We start from the raw sequence: 22,800 nt of genomic DNA, 5'->3' as shown, positions 1-22,800 counted from the left end.
TCCTTGTCTGCAGTACCCGTTAACAATGAAACATCTAGGAATCATCTCTCTGTGCTTGAAGTTTCTGCAATCACTCTGAACCTTCCTCCTATCTTGCCAAGGAAGAGAGTTGCTCTGGGCATGTGCAGAGTTTCCCCCTTCATCACAGAAACTGCATCCAGGTTCCATGCACTGGGGATGAAGGGGAGAAGACCTCTGCCAGGTTTCAGCTCCAGACACTTTCACAAACGATGCACTAGCCACTGGCTTGGATCCAGGTAGAGAGCAACATTTTGCAAAACAGCCGTTTAAAAACAAACAAACTAGCAGTGGATACCCCCTCTACTGGCCTTACAGTTTTTAGAGTTTTGTAAGCTGCTGCTTAGCCAGAGTTTGGGGGGGGGGGAGAGAGAGAGAGAGAGAGACCACTGGGTTCCACCAAGCATCCATATCCCCGCTCTCCTTGCAACCCCCAATCCTCCTTCCTTGGCTGGGTTGAATGGAGAGCTCTGTGTGTTTTTAACACAGCTGTTTCTTATCTAACTAAGCTGAGTTCTGCCTCCAGTGCTGGATTGTCTTTTCCTGGCCTTCAGTGGAGAGAGGAATCCAAAAGAACGACTTGGAACAATTCAGAACTGGAGAAGGGGGGGACGGCGGCGGCGGATGTAGGGAAATGAGAGCAGGAGCAAAATAGGAGATAGGGTCAGGGAGAAACTCTTTTTCTTTCTTGGCATAGTGGATAATAAAGCCCCTGTTCTCCTCTTGAGGAGATGCATAACCACCCCGTCTCAGAAAGCATGAAGGGTTTTGGGTTGTCTCTTGGAGTGCTGAGGCCTGTTTTCAAGCGATAGCTGAGGAGGAGGAGGAGGAGGAGGAGGAGGAGGGCTAAATCAGCTGCTGCTGAGTTACAGGCAAAGGAGAGAAAGAGGGGGAAGTCTTGCAGGCCGGACAAGGCCACTTCCACAGGATATCAGTAGGGATTTCTGTTTATGAAATCGCTGCTGCATGTTGACTGTTACAGATGGCCTGATTCCTCCATTTGCTCCTGATGTTGTAGAATAACTTTATGGGCTAAATCTGGGACAGGAAGAGCCCACACAGCAGGTAGAGCATTGGACCACAGTGGAATTCCTACTCATCGTCAGAGCTCATGTGGTGACTTTGGTCCTAATTTACCCAAGAGCAGGCATCCCCAAACTGCGGCCCTCCAGATGTTTTGGCCTACAACTCCCATGATCCATAGCTAACAGGACCAGTGGTCAGGGAAGATGGGAATTGTAGTCCAAAACATCTGGAGGGCTGAAGTTTGGGGATGCCTGCCCAAGAGCATAAAAGTAGCATTGCTGAATCTGGCCAGTGGCCCATCTAGTCCAGCATCCTATTCTTAAGCAGGACCTGCATGCAGTATTTATCTAGATTTCTCTCTCTATATATACATATAGAGAGATAAATATCTCCTAACATTCAAATTGGTTTTACAAGGGAGATAAAACAGTAACATTATCAATGAGAATATTAACAACAATAATTTAAGACTTTCAAAAAGTTAAAATAACAATACACTATATGGGTAGGCTTGTCTAAACAAAAATGTTTTTAGTGGGCGCTGAAAAGAGTACAGTGAAGGTGCCTGCCTGATATCAATAAGCAGGGAGTTCCAAAGTGTAGAAGCTGCCGCACTAAAAGGTTTCTTCCAGATGTTGAATGGGTATTATGCAGCACCTGTAAAAGTGCCAGTTACAAACATCTCACCTGATCAAATAACATTTATACCTGAAGATATTCCTGAAATATATCTGAAAGAATACCTGATAGGGTATTTTATTACCGGTCAAGATACAAGTCGGTGAAAACGTAATAAAAATGAGAAAGGAAAGGAAATGTTAGCAATGCATATGCACAATAAAATGATAATAGGCATAGCAAATGCAATACTATGTGTCTAAACAGAGTTAATGTATCTACAACATTCTTAAGAGTGTGCATAGTTTTATATTTTCCTGTCACTACATTAGGAAAATGCTCCATTTTCTGCAGGAAGATTATGAAGTTGCCTTCCTTCACTTAATTTTGTGGGGGGGGGGATTAAAGGGACTTTATAAGGATGCCCCCCGTGGTGGGGAACCTCCATCTTATGGGTGCCTCTATACCTGATGTCATATGGCAAAAATGCAACTCTCTGCTAAAAGTGGATTTGCCTTGACAAGCGTTGCCATGGTCCCTGGCACTTGCAAAGGCACAGGGCTTTGCAAGACCTGGCAGTCAGCTGAGCCATGGTGCCTGCAAAGCACTGTGCCTTAACAAAAATGTTTTAAGCAGGTGCCAGAAATAATACAGTGATCTGCCCGCCTGATGTGAATAGGCGGGAGCTCCGAAGTGCAACATTCATGCAATCAAAGGTCACAGCTGGTTTGGCCCGCAGAAGGACATAGGAAAACCCTCACCTGCAGATGTTTGGTGGGGCTGCATGGGGAGCCCCCCCTTTTTTTGTATGCACAAGGTGTCTGTGTTAGTAGAACTTTGCATCTCTGAAACCAAGACAGTAATGTTTGACACAGGGATAGTTCTGTGGGTCTTTTGTTTTTTTTGGCATGTTATCAGGATGTTTGTTGAGTTTCCACTTGACTGTATTCAACTGGGGCTCTTTCTCCTTTGCCTTCAGGGGGACTTCCTCAGCCCATGACCAATGGGTCAGCACAAACGCAGGTGAGTGATGGGTAAGGATGGGTGAATCTGTCTGTTTCTGTCTGTCTTGGTTTCTTATTTTTCCATTCCTAAGTTCAGTTCTCCATATCATTGGGCACCCCCCCCAAGAAAGTCCTCATGAAAATATCCGCATTTTAGTGCACCCCCCCGATATACACATTATTGTATGCAGTTTTGCCCAATATACACATCCTTTCGCAAAGCAGTTTCCAGGAAAAAGAAGCATTTTGATGCATACCTTACCCTAGTATATGCATTTTTGTACACATTCCTTGCCTGGAGAACTGCACAGCAAAATTGGGAGGACTGCAAATTTTGAAAGACGACTGTGTTTTCAGTTCCAGTTTGGTTTGCCTTGAAATTCAGACTGAATCAGCTTTCACCCCTACACTGTTACCTGTTCAGAATGTACAGCAGAGATTAGTGCAGCTTTCTTCAGCCTGATGCCGTGCAGGTGTGTTGGACTACAACTCCCATCAGCCCCAGCCAGTATGGTGTCTGTGTCCTTGGCCCATGGTGGCTGGGGCTGATGGGAGTTGTAGTCCAACACACCTGCAGGGCACAAGGCTGGGGAATTCTAGATTTCTGCCAGATATTCACCATGAGTCACAAATTTAAGATGTGACACATAGGACATGTCCATTTCGGATCAACGAGATCCCTGGCCATCTTCCTTCACTCTCCCCAGGTTTCTGTGGCTTCAGCAACCTTTGGCTCAACTTATTTAGATCTGTCTTCCCGCAGTGCTAGGAAATGAGATGGATCACATGAGATCGAAGGGCCACAGCCTATAATGAGAAATCCTTATCAAACTGACCCAACACAATATGCTGCCTTTTCCTAAAAACTTCCGTGACTTGTTCTCTGCCTGGGAATTTTATTGTGAGCCATCTAGGGGAAAAATTGCAATGGAGATTGTGCGGGGTGACCCACCTTCCTGTTCTTCTTTATGGCCCATGTTTCCCCAAGTGGCATCACCACGCTCGCCATGCTGGCACAAAACCTCAAGGCACTGTCCTACAGCTGTCCAAATCGTGTTCTTAACCCCTCGTAGGAGTCCAATTCCACTTCTCTTGTAATAAACACACACCCTCTTTCCATTCCCGACAGCTGAATGGGGGATCCATGTCCTCGTCCCACAGCGATTGCCAAAGTCCTGAGAAGGAGTCTGAGGTAAACAAAGTGATCCCATTTCTTGCCCTGCCCAAACACTGCACAGGAAACCTAATGTATATATTTTTTCTTTCCCCGCCACCCTTGCATTGCCAAGGAAATCCCCTGGAACTTCATCCTTCCAGGGGTCCCCCTCTGGATCCTGCCCCTTCCTCCTCCTCCTCCTCCTGCCTCTGCCAAGTTCTGCCTCTCCCTCCTTCTCAGTGTCTCTGTGGCATCCACCCATCTTCTCTTTTCTCCTGCTTCTAATGTGGAACAGGCTTTTGTCTTCTGCTCATCCGGACTGGGACATTTTCCTGCTTTCTGGGCTTCCACCTCTTGCAAATCCCGGGGCCGTTTCTGCACCGACTACCTCCTGCTTCCTGCACAACTTTCCCCAAACTTGTCGCCCTTCATGTGGTCTTAGGATCAGTGAGTGGTGCCCTTCTCGGTAGTTCTGCCACCCTCAGATGTTTGGCGTGGTAGGGGGCTGGGGGAGGGCATTCCACATGGCAGCCCCAAAACTGTGGAATTCCCGACCCACAGTGGTGCACCTGGCACCTTCATAGTACAGTGGTGCCTCACTTAACAAATGCCCTGCTTAACAAAATTTCCGCTTAACGAAAGGTTTTTTTCTAGTGGAGGTTGCCTTGCTAGACGAATTCGTTTTACGAAAAATTCGTCTAGCGAATTGCGGTTTCCCATAGGAATGCATTGAAATTCAATTAATGCGTTCCTATGGGCAAAAAAAATCCAAAAAAATAATAATCAATGCATTCCTATGGGATTCGCTAGACGAATTTTTCGTTATAAGAAAAGACCTGTGGAACGAATTAAATTCGTCTAGCGAGGCACCACTGTACAGCCTCTTGACACCTGAGATGTATATATTTTTAGGACCCACCCTTTTTTTGTGGCAGCAGATTATTTTAACTGATTCTAATATATTTTTACCGTTAAGTCTAGGGAAAAGGTGAGCAAGGGATGACGTGATGGAGAAGGTGGATAGAGAAAAGCTGCTCTTCCTCTCTCATAGCACTAGAACCCATAGCCATCCAATGAAGCTGAATGTTGAAAGAATCAGGACAGATAAAAGTCCTTCTTCACACAGTGTGTAGTTAAACTATGGAACTCACTCCCACAAGAGGCAGCGGCGGCCACCAACCTTGCTTCAAAAGTGGGTTGGACAAATTGGTGGGGGGTAAGGCTATCAGTGGCTACTAGCCACAGCAGCTATTAGCCATTAGCCTGATCCAGCAGAGCTCTTAAGTCCTTCTTTTTATATTCTTATAAGCTGCCCTGGGACCTCATGGCAATGGGCATGACATAAAAAAATAGAATAATTATAACAACGTGGATAGGAAATGTAGTTGTTGTTGATGCTGCTGCTGTGTAAGGCCTTCTACTCCAAAATTTATTTTCCCTGCTCCCTCCTTCCAAACAAGCAAGTTTTTGTGTTTATTTTTGTCAGCTGTTAAACATCTGCCATGTTCCACCACAGAGGTGGCCAGAGTCAAATGTGTCTTCTCTTATTTCTCCTTCCGGGGACCCCTCAGGATGAAAGAAGGTAGAGAACAATAGAAGCCACTAGGAATATGTAGAGGGAATATGAACTATTTCTGGCAAAAACAAAAACAAAAAAGCCAACAGATTCCCGCTTCCAAACCCCTATACTTAAAAAAGAAAAAAGCCTAATTACATTCAAATGCGAAGGGAAGTACTTGAATGCAATGCAGCTTATTTATTTCCTCACGCTTTGCCACCACTGCAGCCCTGTTTCTTTAAGAGAGAAATATGCAGGCCTTGATTAGAGGAGAGTTTTGTGAAGACCACAGAGAGGCTTGAGTTACGGGGGATCCGATCCCTGTTCCTTCAGAGGAGCAACTGGCCCCACTGTTCACTGGAGTCCAAAAACTCTGCATTCTTTCCATGCCGGGTTGGTGGTGAGGGAGAGGAATTATTCACTAGTTTCATCCAGCTTTTGCCAGTGCTGGCTGATGTCCTGCTTTATTACAGGCTTCATCGGCTTGGTTCCGCCGAGGGCCTTTCTTGGTTTTATCGCCTTGGGTCCCGATCCTGCCATGGGCTTGTGGTTTTGAATGGACATAGAAGGAGAACCCAAAGTGGCACTTAATTGTCCCAGAGGTCCACTCTGATAGGGGAGTGGGGGCAGTGTTAGAAACTCAGATACAGTGGTACCTCTACTTACGAATTTAATGCGTTCCGAACGCACATTCGTAAGTAGAAAAAATTTGTAAGTTGAATCCCATAGGAATGCATTGGGAGAAAAAAATTGTAAGTCGAAGCAACCCTATCTAAAAATTCGTAAGTAGAAAAAAAATCCTATCTAAACCGCATCCAAGATGGCGGACGGAGCTCCATTCGTAAGTAGAAACATTTGTAAGTAGAGTTATTCGTAAGTAGAGGTACCACTGTATATAAGCTAGGCGCCAAGTGGCGCCTTAAACTTAGGTTTTTGTCACCACAACAGAATGTCTATTCGCCAGGGGGTTGGACTCGATGACCCTTGGGGTTCCTTCCAGCCCTACAATGCTGTGATTCTATTATCTCAACTACATTGCTTGACTGTAGCTTGCTCTTACAACGATTCACTTGTCCCAGGAGGCAAGGAGGAGAAACATAAGCAGTGGAAATAATGGAATTAACTAGGGACTATGGCAGAAGTTTTTTAACTGTGGCCTGTGAGTTCCATTTGCGTGGCCTGTGGAACGGCTGCAGCACAGTCAGATGTATCTGTACTTTAGTGCTGTACTTCCTTTTCTTGATGTGATGATGGAGGACTAAGATGCTCAGCAAGGGGTCCATGATTCGCTCGGCAGTGCAGGAGCACAAGACATGTATCTTTTGCTGCGCATGAGTCAGCTGGCTCAATGGAGGGGTCAGTCGCCCAGAAATCTCCACATAGTCACAGTTGGACCCGCACCAAGAGCAAAATGCACCTGGCGCCCAGGGAATTTCAAACACTGGGGACAATGACCAATCACCTCTCCCAAGCGGATTTGGGTACCACATCCCATTGCTTTCTGATGCTGCTCATCCACATCCCCTTGCTCCCTGGGTTGGCGGTTGGAGGCCGGATCCTGCCCGAAGGTGTCCAGTTGCTGACTGGTTCGTTTAATCGCCACTGTAAAGCAGGTGACATCCCTTTGTCAGGCCAGGCATAGCACATGAGACCTTCTCTGCATACAAAGCACATGCCCTTCCATTAAGCTGGAGGCCCATCCCTCCTGCACTCTGCTGCTGATGCATGACGACGTTTGGGCTGCAGAGTTGGGTCTGTGGTAGTTGACATAGGGACAGATGGGTTGGTACTTGCTGATGCTCCAAGAACTTGGGTGCTATGAAGAGTAAGCACAGCTCTTCGGCATCAGAATTAGGAACATAGAAAGCTGCCATTGGTCTGTCTAGCTCAGCATTGTTCACACAGACTTGCAGGGTCTCCCAACCCTGCCTGGAAAAGAGACCAGGGATTGAACCCAAGGCCTTCTACATGCAGAGCAGAGGTCCTGCCACTCAGCTACATCCATTGGTCCATCTAGCTCAGTATTGTCTGCACTGATTGGCTACAGCTCTCTAGGGCAGGCATCCCCAAACTGCGGCCCTCCAGATGTTTTGGCCTACAACTCCCATGATCCCTAGCTAACAGGACCAGTGGTCAGGGAAGATGGGAATTGTAGTCCAAAACATCTGGAGGGCCGAAGTTTGGGGATGCCTGCTCTAGGGTTTCAGACCAAGGGTCTTTCCTAACCCTGCCTGGAGATGGTGCTGGGGATTGAATCTGGGACCTTCTGCATGCAAAGCAGATACTCTGCCCCCGAGTTACAGTTCTTCTCCTAAGAGCAGAAGCTGAATTTTGGCCTGTCGCAGAAGCAAAAGGCTCCAAGAGACCCAGTCTGCATCCTGCAATGACTCTTTAGTTTTTTTGCTGCCTCCTGTCAGCTCCATCTGCAGGGCTTTTCTGCTAGGTTCTCGTAGCCTCTCCAAACCCTGCAAAATGAGTTTGAAAAGAGATGACAGGTTGAAGAGGGGGGAAACCCGCCCCCGCAATAAATGCAGCACAGGAGGCCCACCATACCCCTCTATCCCACCAGTCCTTTCCCTTCTTTTGAATCCCATTCTTTTCTTCTTCTTCTTCTTCTTTTAAAAAAAATCCCGCTAGGTGGGAGAGCCTGGGAAGAAGGATCCGTTTGAGGAGAGCGGCTTGAACCTGAGTCCCACGGCAGCGGAGGCCAAAGAGAAAGTGCGGGCCAAGCGGGTGAACAAAAGGGCCCCCCAGATGGACTGGAACAAGAAGCGGGAGATCTTCAGCAACTTCTGAGCCAGCCGAGGAGCTCCTCTCGACTCCTGTTGCGGCTCCCCCCACCCCGGCCTGGAGACATTTGCAAATGAGCATGGGGATGGCGACGGCCGCGCTGTGCCTCCAACGGGCACTGCTCCAAGGCGTGCCAGGCTCTGCTTTTTACCATAGGTTTGTGTTGCTTTGTACAAAGCACATTTCCTCCTCGCCCCCTGCCCCCAGCCTCTTTTATTGTACAAAAGTGGTCACAGAGAGAGAGAGAGATTGAAACTGCAGGGCTCAAACACACAAAACAGGCAACTGTGAAACTGCCACAGTAACAAGCAGGAAAAGCAAGTGGCAATTCTCCTTTCCTTTTTGAATCGCTTAACCTGCAATATTTAGAATGTATTATTTATAGGATCATTTTTATATCATTAATTGTTTGAGCTTCTTCTGCCTCTTCTTGTAGCGATGTCATTTTTTTTTAATGTCACAACCAGAACTTGATAACCAGAGCCTTTCCACTTAACTGGATGCTGCGGTCTGCACTGTGATGGGTTAACAGCAGCTGTTGCCAACCTGGTGCCCTCCAGATGTTCTAGATAATGCCTACTCCTTGCAGCAGCCCTTGGTTTCAGGCAGAAGGGGGCATCAGGTTGGCAGAGACTGCTGGGTTTCCATGTTGGCATCCTCATAAACGTGGTTGCCTGACCATTTTGTGATTGTGCAAGTTTTCTCTGTGGCTTTAAACTTGGACTTTTTATTTTTTAAAGGAGGGGAATTTTTCCCGCCCCTCCATCTGTTCATAGTTAGTGCTTGAAACACCCTGACCCTTTAAGCCTCAGGCACAGCAAGTCCCCTTCTCTTTGCAAATTGTTTTTGCCTTGTTACCACTTTTCAGAACAACTGCGCTTTCCGAAAAGCCCCTTCCCTTCACCACTTTTCAGAACAACCATGCTTTTTGAAAAGTCCCTTCCTTACCAAACGTGGCAAAAGACCACAATTATTTGGTGCACTCAGGTGCAGAAATGCATGCTGTCCCTTGCCAACCCCCTCAGGGCAGGGTAGGGTAGAAGCAAAAAAAAAAAAAGCAGCAAGCACCCCCCTCTTTCTAAATCCTGACATTTATAAGGAACACTAATCTGAATTGGCTGTAGCCAGAAGCTGGAAATAACACTTTTTAGTGAGACTCGGGAGCAGCACAGGAAGACAATTGTATCCATGAAATACTAACATTCCTGGGAGCAGTTCCTCTGGGAGACGGTGTCCTGCTGGCAAATGGACGGGCGTCTCGAGATTTAAGCAGAAGCACCCCCTTTATGTGAAAATTCATTTAACCTCCAACGGCACAACTATTTCCACTTCCAGGCCTTTTGAAAACATGCACCCCATTTCAACATTGCTGATGTTTCAATGGCTGCACCATTAACCAACCTTCCTTTCAGTTTAGCAGCAATATGGTATTTGCACGTATCAGCTGTGCTAAGGAAAGACTGTAGAGGATGGTCACCCCTTTTAACATATGACTACTAACCCTTTCCACAGGCAGTGCCCGGGGTAGGAGATGATGGACAGAGTGGTCCCCAAAGCCATTTTCGGGCCGAGGGCCACATTCCCTTGTGGGCGATCTTCTGGGGGCTGCATACCAGTGGCAGCAGAAACCAGAAGCAAAGGTGGTGGAGCTCACAGGGCTTTTCCCCCTGACCTGCAAAGGTCTGAGGTTCTATACCAACCCTCCCCCTTCTCCATCCATGGAATCCAAAAGGTTTCATTACAGTCCAAGAACATTTCCCAGCCGGGGAAAAGGACTTGATGAAAGCACCAATTAGCACTTGGTTTGAGAAGGGGGAGTGGCCTAGGAAGCATCCTGAGGGCCAGATGGAGAGGCCCGAAGGGCCGCATTTGGTCACTGGGCCTGAGGCACACACCCCCTACAGTCAAAGTCAGATCTCATGCTTTAACCATGACGCGTAATGTTGAATTTAACAAGCTCTGAATGTGTTTTAGCTTCTGCAATGTTCTTTCCAAAGAATAGCTCAGAAGCACAGAATGTGTCTTTTTTGAGACAGCAACACATCCACATCTACTGACCACCTGACCTGCTCATTACCAGCGTTAGGCCCTCTACGTTACTTCCCCCACCCCCCAAATAGAAAGAAGAATTGTTATTAAAGGCAAGGAGGCATGGTAGAGGTTGGATTGCCATCTTTGAGGGATTCTTTAGCTGTGATTCTTGCACTGCAGGGGGTTGGACCATATGACTCTCGGGGTCCCTTCCAACTGTATAATTATATGATTCTGTGATTCCCTAGATCAGTGGTGTCCAAACTTTTTTCAAAGAGGGCCAGATTTGAAGAAGTGAAGGGCCGTGAGGGCCGGCCAAAGCTGTCAACCTTTTTTTTTAGGATTGAAGTTGTTGAGGTTTTTTAGGATTTTACCCTAGGAAATAAACTGCCACAGGGGCCGGATTAAACTGACCGGAGGGCCGGATTAGGCTCCTGAAACAGACTTTGGACATGCCTGCCCTAGATAGATCTTGATGTTGTTATAAGAGGACAAGAGTTGGGAGACGGATTGACCCAAGGGGCCCAGGTCACTGGGAAGTTTCCAGGGAAGTTCTCACCCCTCCCTGTGTTAATTCATGGGAGGGAGTATACTGTTTGGTATGTTTTTTGTGGTAGGCACTGAAATGTCTTGAATCCAGGCCAGAGTGAAAGTGGATAATTCTGGGGTATTGCTCCTACTTACTAAATGAATATGATCCTCCTCAATGAGTGATGTATGTGAACTGTGTGTGAACATAAAAGCGCACACTCCTGTGGAACCTCTACACTAGGCTCTTCTGTTCTTGAGGAGACCCCTTTGCTAATCTGGTGCCCTCTAGCTGTTTTGAACCACAGCTCCCATCAGCCTCAGCAGGCACACCCATGGTTTGGGGCTGATGGGAGTTGTAGTTTGAACATCTGGAGGGCACACAGTTGGCAAAGACTGCTTGAAAGTGATCACATTGCAGCAGCAACTCAGAAATTGTTATCCAAACTCTTCTCCTGATTCTACTAAGTGAGGGAGAAGTAAAAAAAAAAAGGGGGGGGAAGCTAGCTAATGATTTTATAACACTGTTAATCTGGTAAGGGGAGGCAGGTAGGAAGAGTTTTTTCTTCTAGCCTTCTTTAGTGAGACATCACAACCTTTCACACCCAGTATTAAAAAGGAAGCTGGATGGGATGCAGTTTCTTTCATAAAAAGAGGTATGTATGACTAAGCAATTGCCACCCTTTTAATTAGGGCACAAATGTACAACAAGTATTTAAGAAGGGGGGGGGGGACACTTTGTCTTCAGGGATTCTTCAGCTGTGATTCCTGCATGGCAGGGGGTTGAAGGAGATGATCCTTTTGGGCCCCTTCCAACTCTTACACTCCTGATTCTACAATACCCTGCAAGATGACCAAGTGCCCTTTGATATAAGTATACTCTGGGGGCTTTGTGTATGTTTTGCGAATAACTGAGCTGAATAAGGTGCCTTAGATTTGGGGAAATGGCTCCCGTGTAGCAAAGCTGGCTTGGTAAATGGTACCATTCTTTTGTTATGTGATTGGTTTTCAAGAATAACTTTGTATACAGTTTCGTTACAGGCGGTTTTGAGAGAAATGCAAGGTGGAGTATCGGTGTCCATGATGGACAGCCTTGTACTCATAGTCTGCCCCAGGAGTAGCCAAAGTAGTGCTCTCTAGGTGTTGCTGGACTCCATCTCCCATCATATCTCACCATTGGTTGTGTTGGCTGGGGCTTATGGGAATTCTGGTCCACAACATCTGGAGAGCACCACATTAGATACTCTTTGTCCACACCAGCTTTTACCAATCCGATGGTCTCCAGCTATTTTGGACTACAATTCCTATCAGCCCCAGAGCATCAAGTTGGGGGCAGCTGGTCTGGATGCTTGAGAAACGTGCCCTAATTCTGCACCTGAGTTAATCTAATTTAATGCCACATTTTGACTGATTTTGCAGTCTACCTGGCTAGTATAGGAACACCATTGTAGTCCTCACCTCTGTCCCCTCGGAGGCCTACTATCTCTGTCTTCTGAGATAGCACCAGGCATCACCCACCACTTCTGAATTTTATCTCTGTAGGCATGAGAACTAGAAAGCGATCTTCTTAAAAACAACAACCCCCCCTCATATTTCAGATTGATTCCATGGATTTTCAGTGATTATGACCTCAGCAGGCAAGAAGGGTTTGACTACACATCACTGTGCTGATGATTTTTATTTTTTTAAAAAATAAAAAACAGGGTTTCTAGCCCACATGGAATCTGGAGAAATGTCAGGAATGTCTTTCCCCCTTTGGGACTCCTTCTTTGCCAAGCTTTACCAAAACATTCCAATTTGTTTTTAAAAACCATTGCACCATTGAAGACTGTGAAGCTATGTAAAAATAAATATATGTAAATATGACTAATTTGCACAACTCGAGTCTGCAGGCTTGGGATTTTACCGCATTCCCAAACCATTTATTATTGGAGAACAGCTGTACTTGCTGACTCCCAATCCAGCCCCAGTTATGCTCAGCTAGTCCCATAGATGCCCATTAGTATTGAAAGGGGGCTTCCTGCTGATGCCACAGGCAGGGTGTACATTATGGGGCAAATGCAAATAAGAGTGCATGTAGATCTGCCTTCCCCAGCCTGGTGCCCAGATGTTTGGAATAAATATCCCATGATCTTTGGCCATGCTGGCTAGTACTGGTGGGAGTTGAAGTCCAACAACAACAACTGGAGGGCCCCAGGTTGAGTAAGCCTGCCATAAATCTCTCCTGATGACTCGGGACCACTGATTCCAGGAGGATAATGAAATGTTTGAGTGAAAATGTGGCTTCCTGAAGAATGCTCTGCTGAGTCTTCTTTAATTTTTTTTTAAACAAAGAAAACAGTTATTGAGTGAGACTGGTGGTAATTCAGGTATAAGCTAATACCTGCTGATAAGGTTGCTTGAAACTTGATTTTGAGAATGGTGTGAGATTTCTAAAGCTTTTTTGGGGGTGGGGGCGGGGACTGCTTTGATTCCTTAAATGATTGGAGGGCACTTGCTTTTCAAATTAGGCTAAAGTTTTTACCTCCAAAAGAGTTGCCCCCAATGCATTATTAGCAAAGGCACTGATGCACCAGAGGTGTGTGGGTGTGTGCTACTGCTGCTGCAGTTCCCACCATCCCTGGCCATTGGTCCTGCTGCCTTGGGCTGATGGGAGTTGCAGTCCAGCAACATCTGGAGGGCCACAGAGGAGTTCTCCACCCGTCTGATACATGGAAAGAACATGTTTACATCTGGTCAGTGGAAGATGAAACAGGATGGGAGGCCTTTTGAAAAACGCCTGGATAATACCTTGGGCTCCATGATCGAAGAAAGGTGAAATATAATAGTAAGGAAATGAATGAATGCAGGACTGGTTTGAACAAGGATTTCTAAAGTCATTCTTTAAGGACAGGAGAGGTGTGACAGAAGCACAAATTTGAGGGTTGTGGTACAATTGAAATCTCCTATACAAACCTATACCTATAGAGGTAGCTTTCCCCCTACCCCTTCCCAGAAAGCAAACATCTCAGTCTCTGTTCCGTGGATTGACTCATGACAATTTAAAAGCACGCCTGGCTCTCTTCTCTCTGCCATCCTATATGCTCTGCAGCACTTAACTCAGTTTCTGCACAACTAACCTAGACATTCACTATAAAGTTATAAGAAGAGCTGTTAACTGCATTGTGTAAAAAAATGTATACTAAAATGTCAATAATAAATCTGGTTTCCCATGTACAGCGAGTTTTATGATGTTGGTGTTCAAATTATTATTTCCTTATGGTATCCCTCTCTTCCTCCCATCCAACTTCTGTGTCTGCATGTTTCCTGGCTGTGCCAGATTGCCTCACTTCTAGGTGAATTTAAATTACCAGGGAAACATATTCCAGCCCCTCAAGGAAGGTGCGAAGCAGGGCCAATGAGGGGGTATGGCATAGGGGACAGGGAACAGACAGAAAGGCCTGGAGGCTACTTTCAGATCCTGGGCCCAAGTTCCCCACTCTGGATTAAATCCCCTCTTCTGGGAAACCTGAGCACCAAGCAGAGACTGTTAGACAAAAATCTTATTATAAAAAGAAAAATGTTTATTATATAAAAATAAGAATTACTCTTTAGGTAGATGCAGTTCTCAGCATTTGGCTTATGTCAGGCATCCCCAAACTGCGGCCCTCCAGATGTTTTGGCCTACAACTCCCATGATCCCTAGCTAACAGGACCAGTGGTCAGGGATGATGGGAATTGTAGTCCAAAACATCTGGAGGGCCGAAGTTTGGGGATGCCTGGCTTATGTGATAGGCTATGTAAAGCTCAAGGCTTACACTGTATTCCAAATGCCCCTTTTGCTTGGGACATCTAAAAGGCTTCGTTCTCACATAGGAGAACTCTTACCCAACCTGGTGTCTTCCAGATGTTTTGGACTGCATTTTATGGCTGCACTCTCTGGGGCTGATGGGAGTTGTAGTTCAAAACACCAGGAGGACAATAGATTGGGAGGAAAGCTGATCTAAAATCTCCAAGCCCTGGAGCCCATCAGATACAAGGGGGGGGGAGGGCTGGGAAGATCCCCCCCTCCGTCTCATCTGTTTCTAAACCTCCAACTCTCCCTACCTTGGCAACAGGCTAATTCCTCCATGACGCTGGGACAGGCCTGAATGACATCATCCAGTGGAGCTGGATAACTCCTTTTTGCCTGGTAACTAGCTTATTAGCATTTAAATTGGAAATTCTTCAAGGGCAAAGGCAGCTGACAGAATCCACAAACACTTCTTAGGGAAGAAAATATGACCGGCCTCCCTCACAGTGTGTGTGGAGGCAGGGAGAGGCATAGAGACAAGGAAATACAACACACACTGAGGGCTGGTTGCTCCTCAGGCAGAGGCTCTCAAAGCAGGAGCCTTGCCCTTTCAAAACAAAAGGCCGGAGGATGCCATGTGAGCTGAACCTTAGAAATTTTGGTCAGGCATATATAGCTTATGGCAAAGAGATCTCCAGACATATCAAAACATGTGGACCTTCCACTGACAGGACACAAGCTGAACTTTCTGCTTGTTTTCCTAAGCTCATTTTCACCCCTAAGTAAAGTTTTGCCCATTTTGCCTTCCCCCATCTCCTCTTTCTAGCCACAGGAATACAGCAAAATCTTCATTTAAAAGATACTGGGGGCTGGACTATACTTTTGAAGTAGACTCTCTCATCATTTTAAATACTCATGGCTTTGCCCAAAGAACCATGGGAGCTGTAGTTTGTTAAGGGTGCTGGGAGTTACTGGGAGACCCCCTCTTCCCTTCCAGCTTCAATTCCCAAAGTACTTTCAACCCCCTCTGGGAACTGTAGCTCCATGAGGGGAAAAGGGGGTCTCCTAACAACTCTCAGCACCCTGAACAAGATGCAGCTCCCAGGATTCTTGGGGAAGGGGGCTGGGGGGGGGGAAGCCATGGCTGTTTAAAGTGGCATGTCACTGCTTTAAATGTTTGGTGCTGATGGGCCCTGAGCTAGCTGAACTCAGTTATGTCAAGATGTACACGTGCAACTGATTTCAGTGGGACTCAAGTCCAGCTAACTTAGTCTGGAATCTAGCCCAATATGTTGCACTTATTTAACTACTCTCTGTGTGGCTTCATACTTGGGTTAAGAGGAGTCCTTTCAGGGCAGCCTGGGACACCACACTTAAGTCAACTCTATGGTCCTTTTATGAGGAACAATGCTATTTGGACCCCTCTCACCTGTGCATGGTTTGGAGACCAGGAACAGAGTCATTGCTGTAGTGCCATCAGATTTCAGGGTCAAAATCCCTCTTGCTCAAGCCTCTGGAAGTTCAGCTACAGCATCATCAATCCGTTGGTGGGCCCCCAAATCCTAGTCCCCCAGTATGGTGGCCTGTTCCAGTAAGTGTCGCATCTCTCAGCGCTTCCTCGAAGCCGGACAGATGTCCCTGTTAAGGCATTCACTGCAGCGTGGATTTACAGGTAAGCAGACTTGCTGCCCAAACCCAACAAGAAGCCAGTTTATCTCACTCCAGAGATCTCTAGGAGGAGAAGGAAGGGAAATGTTCATTTATCGCTATTATTAATTTGATTAATCACCCACCCTTCACCCTAAGGGTACAGGAGTTGTAGTTCAGAAAGATTTGAAGGGTCATTGCTTAGCTGCCCTTGGAGCTTAGCTGAAGGCCTAACCCTGTGGTAAATTTTGTAAGGGAGAAGGCAAGCCTTCAGACATTGGGCTCCAAAATGGAATGAGAGGCAGTGAAGATGGCATGTTGACCATAAAGCAAAACTATAAAAACGAAGCCACAGCTCGTAAGCCAAAAACAAACCATGACTTCACATTTTGTTTAGGCTAGCTGCTAAACAAACCATGGCTTGGCATCATGTGTGGCTTAGGTCACTGAATTAAAAAAAAAAGAGAGAGAACATGTGGAGTAAAGAAACAAGTCATAATTGACCCCCGAGTGCCTCACCTGGGGAGCCACTCTTCCAGAGCCAGCCGAGTCTCCTCAGGAAGCTTTGTTTCCTTCTTTGCCCACTTCAACCTGTTGGAAATCCGGTGCACATGTGTGTCCACACCTATGGAAAAGGGTGAGTAGAGTCAGGGGAGAGGAGATCCCATATTCAGTTCCCAGGATAGTTAGAGGATATTTGACCCCTACTTGAAGGAAATGATGGTTTTGTCTTTGAGCGGAGCTTTCCACCAGAGGAGGGCTGGGGGACCTGTGGCCCTACAGATGTTGCTGGACTTCTAACTTCCAGCACCACTGGCTGCTGGCCTAGCTGGCTGATGGGAGTGGGAGTCAGGAAACTAGAAGGCCACAGGTTCTAGATAGTCACTGGGCTGTCAGTAGCAGATACAAGAACATACATAGTCACATAGTACATAGTTAAACTGTGGAACTCACTCCCATTGGAGGCAGTGATGGCCACCAACCTAGGTGACTTTAAAACAGGCATCCCCAAACTGCGGCCCTCCAGATGTTTTGGCCTACAACTCCCATGATCCCTAGCTAAAAGGACCAGTGGTTGGGGAAGATGGGAATTGTAGTCCAAAACATCTGGAGGACCAAAGTTTGGGGATGCTTGCTTTAAAATAATAATAATAATGGCTATCAATGGCTACTGGCCATGATGGCTTTGCTCTGCTTCTAAATTTAGATACAGGTAGGTAGCCGTGTTGGTCTGAGTCGAAGCAAAATAAAAAAAAATTCCTTCAGTAGCACCTTAAAGACCAACTAAGTTTTTATTTTGGTATGAGCTTTCGTGTGCATGCATCTGACGAAGTGTGCATGCACACAAAAGCTCATACCAAAATAAAAACTTAGTTGGTATTTAAGGTGCTACTGAAGGAATTTTTAAAATCTAAATTTAGAGGCAGCAATGCTTCTGAATACCAGCTGTTGAGAACTACAAGAGGGGAGAGGGCTCCACCGGCATTTGGGTAGCCACTGTAAGAAAAGGATGCTGGGCTAAATGGGCCACGGGTCTGATCCAGCAGGTTCTTCTCATGTTCTGAGGGATACAACACAATGCTTTGATTTTGAAAATCAATTGTGATCAAATCATTTGAACATACTAATGTTTTGGATTGCAGAAAATACTGCATTCTCAATTGTGCCTTGCCGGTGTACTGTAAACCAGGGGGTTTCCAAACACTGGTCTGAGGGGATACAGTGGTCCGTGAACTTCATTCTGGTGGTCCAAAGCATGCCTGTGAAGATCAGGACCTGCTGCTGTGAAGTGGCAGGTGGAAGGAAGTAACTTTTGGAACCAGAAATGGAAATTTCAACATCCTTATTAGGCAAAGACCTTTATTAGGCCAACCCAAACAGTCTGGCTAGCTGGTAAGCAAAAGTGGGGGGGAGGGGGGGAAATGTCCCCTTTTAATGTCCTGAGTCTGCATTTTGTAAGAGTCTTACGTCAGAAGGTGGGAGGAGGCATTCAGAAGAGGCTCCTAGGTCCCATGCAATGTATCAGGTTGCCTCAAGGCCTCGAATGTAACAATGGCTGATTCACCACCTTTGAAATTACTGGGCACTGTCACCCAGGACTGCCGCCATCTCTGGGCAAAACACAAAGGCTCCTTGATTAATCGGGAAGGAATTCCACCAGAGAACCCCAAATGATATTCTCCCCACTCTCAGTTTTTAATCAACTGGTTCCTGAAGTCCCATTCATCAAGAATCAGCCCTCCCAGGTTTCCTGTAACCAGCAGCCTAAAATGTTAATTGCAAGTACTGTTAAAATAAAAAAAAGGTGGGTTGGTGCAAGCATGGGCCATGGAGCCACAGCGCCACCTCCTGCCTATAGCAGGATTGTACCACATTCCCAAAATTCAAGGTAGGCAAAAGTGACGAAGCCTCCTCACAGGAACTGTTTCGAAGTGACAGCTATTCATTTGAAAAGCACAGGCGCGACATAGATTCTGACACTGAATTCAATGGGGCTGCTGAGTAGACATGGTTACGATTGCTCTGTAAGTGCGTGAGCCACAAAGGGCCCATTTCACCTCTGCTTCAGGTGGCCTTAGACAAAACACTCAAGGGGTGTGTGAAGCAAGACTGGTGAGGGTGTGTAGCCTGGGGAATGTTCCAAGGGCCAGATAGATAGGCCCAAAGGGCCACATTTGGCCCCTAGGCCCAAGAGTCCCCATCCCGGGTCCTTCTAGAAGCTCCAGTTCCTAGAGCAAATGAGTTGGGACTGCTAAGAGAAAAATGGGAACAGTACCGATTCCAGAGACGTCCTGCCAGGCAATGTCCATCACCAAATGGGCCATCTTGGGTCCAACCCCTGGGAGTTTCACCAGCTCCGCCACAGTCCTTGGGATGTCTCCAGCATAGTCCTGCTTCAGAATTGCTGTGGTCTGCTTGATGTAGCTCACTTTCCGCTGTAGTCAGTGAAAAATGGGGGGATGCGCGCTGGGGGTTTAGCCAGCTGACAAAGAAGGCCTCAAGCAATGGAGGGAATAAGGGGGCTGACTGTGAGGAATGAGAGGCCCGGACGAAAGCAGGGGCCACAATGACAATGGAATCTAGCAGGGATGTGCTTTCAGAACCGCAAGGCAGGAAGGATTATTATGCCCCTTGGTAAGGAGGCCTCTCTGGTCTTGTAATTAAGATCTTGAACCTGTTTGCTTGTTTCCTCCTCCCATCCAATCTATTTTCCTTTTGTGCTGTTGATTACTTAATTTTGAAATACAGGAAGCCCACAACTTGCGCACATTTAACTTGTGCGCATTCAGCTTTACATGCATGGCAATTTTTTTATTTAAAAAAGAAGTGGGAAGTGGTTGGGGTTCTGTGAAAAATGACTTTGGCAATACCACCTCCATTAAACCCAGTGAGTTTTGAGTACACACAATTTTGGCTTTAGGTGCCATCCCTGGAATGTAAGCCCCATGTACGTTGTGGGCTTACCGTAATAGAAAAATTATGCTATTTCATGCTACAGCCGAGAAAGCATTAAACAGTCCTAAATTAAATCTTTGCTCCATATGATTTGTAAAGGCGGGTGGGGTACATAAACTTGCAAATTGTTCTGATTTCTGTCTCCCCTCCCTTAATCTTACTACCGTGTTTCTCCGAAAATAAGACACCGTCTTATATTTATTTTTCTTCAAAAAACACACACACTATGGCTTATTTTCAGGGGATGTATTATTTTTACTCCTCCTCCTCCTCCTGCCATGGCCGGCATTGCTGCTGCGCCTATCACTAGGTCCTATTTTCGGGGTATGGCTTATATTCCTTGAATGCTTAAAAATCCTGCTACGGCTTATTTTATGGCTACATCTTATTTTCAGAGAAACAGGGTATTTCTGTAAGTTTAGACATCAAAGTGACATACCATATTGTATTAAACCACTCGTGTTCCTTCAGCATTTTGGGAGGGTACCACTTAGGGACTAATATCAATTTTGCTCCTCTTAAGAAGTCTCCAGCTAGGGTAAGATGCTCTGAATGTACAACATTTTTCAGATACCCCACGAGAATCTTAATGGGTTTGGTGGTATGAAAGAACCAATTACAGTTAAACTGTGGAATCCACTCTTACAGGAGGCAGGGAGAGCCATCAATTTGCTCTGCATGGCTTCAAAAGAGGATTAGACGAATTCATAGAGGAGGATAAGGCTATCAATGGCCACAATCCACAATGGCTATGCTCTACCTCCACTGTCAGAGGCAGGAAGCTTCTGAACACAAGCTGCTGGGAATTGGAAGTGGGGAGAGCTGTTGTATTCTAGGCCTGCTTGTATGCTTTCCATTGGGGCATCTGGTTGGTCACTGTGAGAACAGGATGCTGGGCTAGATTGGCTCCCTTTGGCCTGACCCAGCAGCTATGATCTTCAGTCGTTCATATTTTCTAAAGTCTTTAAAGCTCTTCTCCCAACAGTTTATAAGAACCTTACTGCAACTCTGCCAAACACAAATATAACCAGCTTCATTTCCTCAAAATGCCCAGCACTGATTACTAAGATTAGAGCAATAAAAATATTGGCTTAATGCTCTTCCTATTCTCTCAAATGGCTCACCTTCCAAAACCCCACAGGGTAGATGAGCTGGCCTAGAGTCACGTCATCAGTCTCCAAGATGTTGTCCACAGTGAGGCCATGCTCCCTCAGGCGCATCATGGCTGCCGAAGTCACCTGATCTTTGGTTTGGCTGGAGAGCATGAGTGACAAGAGGACCTGGTAGCGCCTAACCTACAGTATGGTATGGAGATGGAGGGTTGTCATCACAGGATATCATATTTCATCAGATCTACTTCGTTTTTTTTACTAGAACCACCTAGGGGCCATATTCCCCGATAGGCAACATATGCCAGTAATGGGCAGGGCCAAAAGCAAAAGTAGTTGGAGCAATGGACGTGGCTAGAGCCTTTACACCCCAGCTATGTAAAAGCCAGAGGTTTCTACACAGACAGATTTCTCTGCTGTCTTCCATCCAGGTAAATGGATGGAAACATTATCAGGATTCAAGGGCACATCTCAGCCAGGCAAAAACACTCAAGGAGGGTGCAGAGCAGGGCCAGTGAGTGGTTAGCTTTCCTAGCTTCAGGTGGGAAAAACCATGTTATCATTGTTAAAACCAGATCTGTTCTACAAACAGATCTCAACCTCTACCTGCTGCCCAGTCCTGCTCTATGAGGGCAGGAAGGCAGACAATGCAACCTGCCAAGATCCTTCCTGCTCCTAAATATGTGCAGTTCAGCTCATTCGAGCTCCAGGTCTCTCTCCTCACCTCTGGAGGAGCATCACTGTCAAAGCATTTCCCAGCACCCATCTGGTCCACAGGGGCATCTCTCTCCTTCCTCATTTCCCGGATGTTGCTCAGCTGCTGCTCCCAGTTTTTGGGTGCCCACTTCTGCTTCTTGCCCTCTGCTTCGTTTGTCTTGCCCAAACCATTTCCTCCGGGAGAGTCATAGGCAACACTGACTGTCTTCTGCTTTTGGTGGATCTTCGTGCAGAAGGTTTCACTCAGTGCAGGAACACATCCTTCTCCCCCTTGCAAAAAAAACAGAGGGAGAGAATATAGAACTGCAGTGAAGTTTAAATTGCCATTGGATACGATTTAGCTACCAGGCTAAGTTCAAGGTGCTGGTTCTGATTGATTGCATTTATATCCCATCTGTTTTCCCAATAGCTCACAGTGGCTCAAACCCACGACCCAGAGATTAAGTGTCTCATGCTATACCAATTGCATGCACAAAGCCACCTTCCCACCTTTGGTAGAGCATTTGCTTTGAGCACAGAAGGCCCCAAATTTAATCCTCAATGGCATCTCCAAGTGCAGCTGGAAGAAAAACCCCTTGTCTGGAACCACCAATGGATGCAGCTCAGTGGCAGAGCACCTGCTTTCATACTCTCCAACATTTCTCCGATGAAAATAGACGTCCCATTTCATAACGATAATTTTACTATTTATACCCCACACATTTTACTGGGTTGCCCTAGCCACTCTGGTCAGCTTCCAACATATATAAAAACACAGTAAGACATTAAACATTAAAAAAACCCTTCCCTATACAGAATTGCCTTCAGACGGCTCGGGGGTCGGATAACTCCATATCCTCCAACATTTCTCCAATGAAAATAGGGACATCCTAAGGAAAAGTGGTACATTCCAGGATCAAATCAGAAACCGGGACGGCTTCTCTAAATCAGGGACGTCCCTGGAAAAGAGAGACACTTGGAGGGTCTGTGCTTTGCATGCAGAAGGTCCCAGCATCAATCCCCAGCAGCACCTGCAGATAGGACGGGGGGGGGGCGTAAAAGTTCCCCGCCTAAAACCCTAGAGAGCCATTGCTGCCAATTCCTGTAGGCAAAACTACGCTAGGTAGTCCAATGCTCTGACTCAATATAGGTCTCAGGGGGCTCAGCCCACGCCCCCTGGCTCTTGCTCCCAGAGCCAAGAAGCCTCCCCGCACCCCCTTGCCGAGTCTGACCTCTCCTTTTGCTCAGCTGCAGCCGGGTGGAGACCCCGCGACTCGCGCACATGCCTCCGCCTGCAGCCCAGAACTACAAGCCCCACAATGCCCCGCGGCGGCCGCCGGCGCTTTCACCGTCTCTGCCTCGCACACCAAGCCGGAAGTGGACCCGCGTTT

The 22,800-nt window shown here is 46.6% G+C and overlaps 2 protein-coding genes across 5 annotated transcripts in view; one reads left to right on the top strand and one right to left on the bottom strand.

Moving 5' to 3' along the window:
• NHERF2 (NHERF family PDZ scaffold protein 2) overlaps window positions 1-13,945 on the top strand; it is a 63,417-nt gene extending 49,472 nt beyond the window's left edge. Inside the window, exons 5-7 of one of the 2 annotated variants that reach the window (XM_060282560.1) lie at window positions 2,642-2,685; window positions 3,796-3,858; window positions 8,018-13,945. In XM_060282560.1, coding sequence (XP_060138543.1) covers window positions 2,642-2,685; window positions 3,796-3,858; window positions 8,018-8,176 — 266 coding nt within the window. In that variant the 3' untranslated portion in view covers window positions 8,177-13,945. The remainder of the gene's footprint in view (window positions 1-2,641; window positions 2,686-3,795; window positions 3,859-8,017) is intronic. The other variant, XM_060282561.1, reaches the window with a different exon arrangement.
• The window catches only part of NTHL1 (nth like DNA glycosylase 1), a 29,568-nt gene extending 6,840 nt beyond the window's left edge, over window positions 1-22,728 (bottom strand). Inside the window, exons 1-6 of one of the 3 annotated variants that reach the window (XM_035131768.2) lie at window positions 22,642-22,728; window positions 21,438-21,700; window positions 20,729-20,899; window positions 18,925-19,084; window positions 16,668-16,773; window positions 8,935-16,232 (exon numbers count right to left, since the gene is read on the bottom strand). In XM_035131768.2, coding sequence (XP_034987659.2) covers window positions 16,109-16,232; window positions 16,668-16,773; window positions 18,925-19,084; window positions 20,729-20,899; window positions 21,438-21,700; window positions 22,642-22,693 — 876 coding nt within the window. In that variant the 5' untranslated portion in view covers window positions 22,694-22,728 and the 3' untranslated portion in view covers window positions 8,935-16,108. Of the gene's footprint in view, window positions 1-8,934; window positions 16,233-16,667; window positions 16,774-18,924; window positions 19,085-20,728; window positions 20,900-21,437; window positions 21,701-22,641 lie in introns of those variants that run through there. The other 2 variants (XM_060282562.1, XM_060282563.1) reach the window with 2 other exon arrangements.
• Between the last annotated feature and the right edge of the window lie 72 nt (window positions 22,729-22,800).

The sequence above is a fragment of the Zootoca vivipara genome, chromosome 14 (genome assembly GCF_963506605.1).
Source record: "Zootoca vivipara chromosome 14, rZooViv1.1, whole genome shotgun sequence".
Classification (NCBI taxonomy): domain Eukaryota; kingdom Metazoa; phylum Chordata; class Lepidosauria; order Squamata; family Lacertidae; genus Zootoca; species Zootoca vivipara.
Note: the sequence above shows the minus strand (reverse complement) of the source record. Positions and strands in the feature narration are given on the sequence as shown.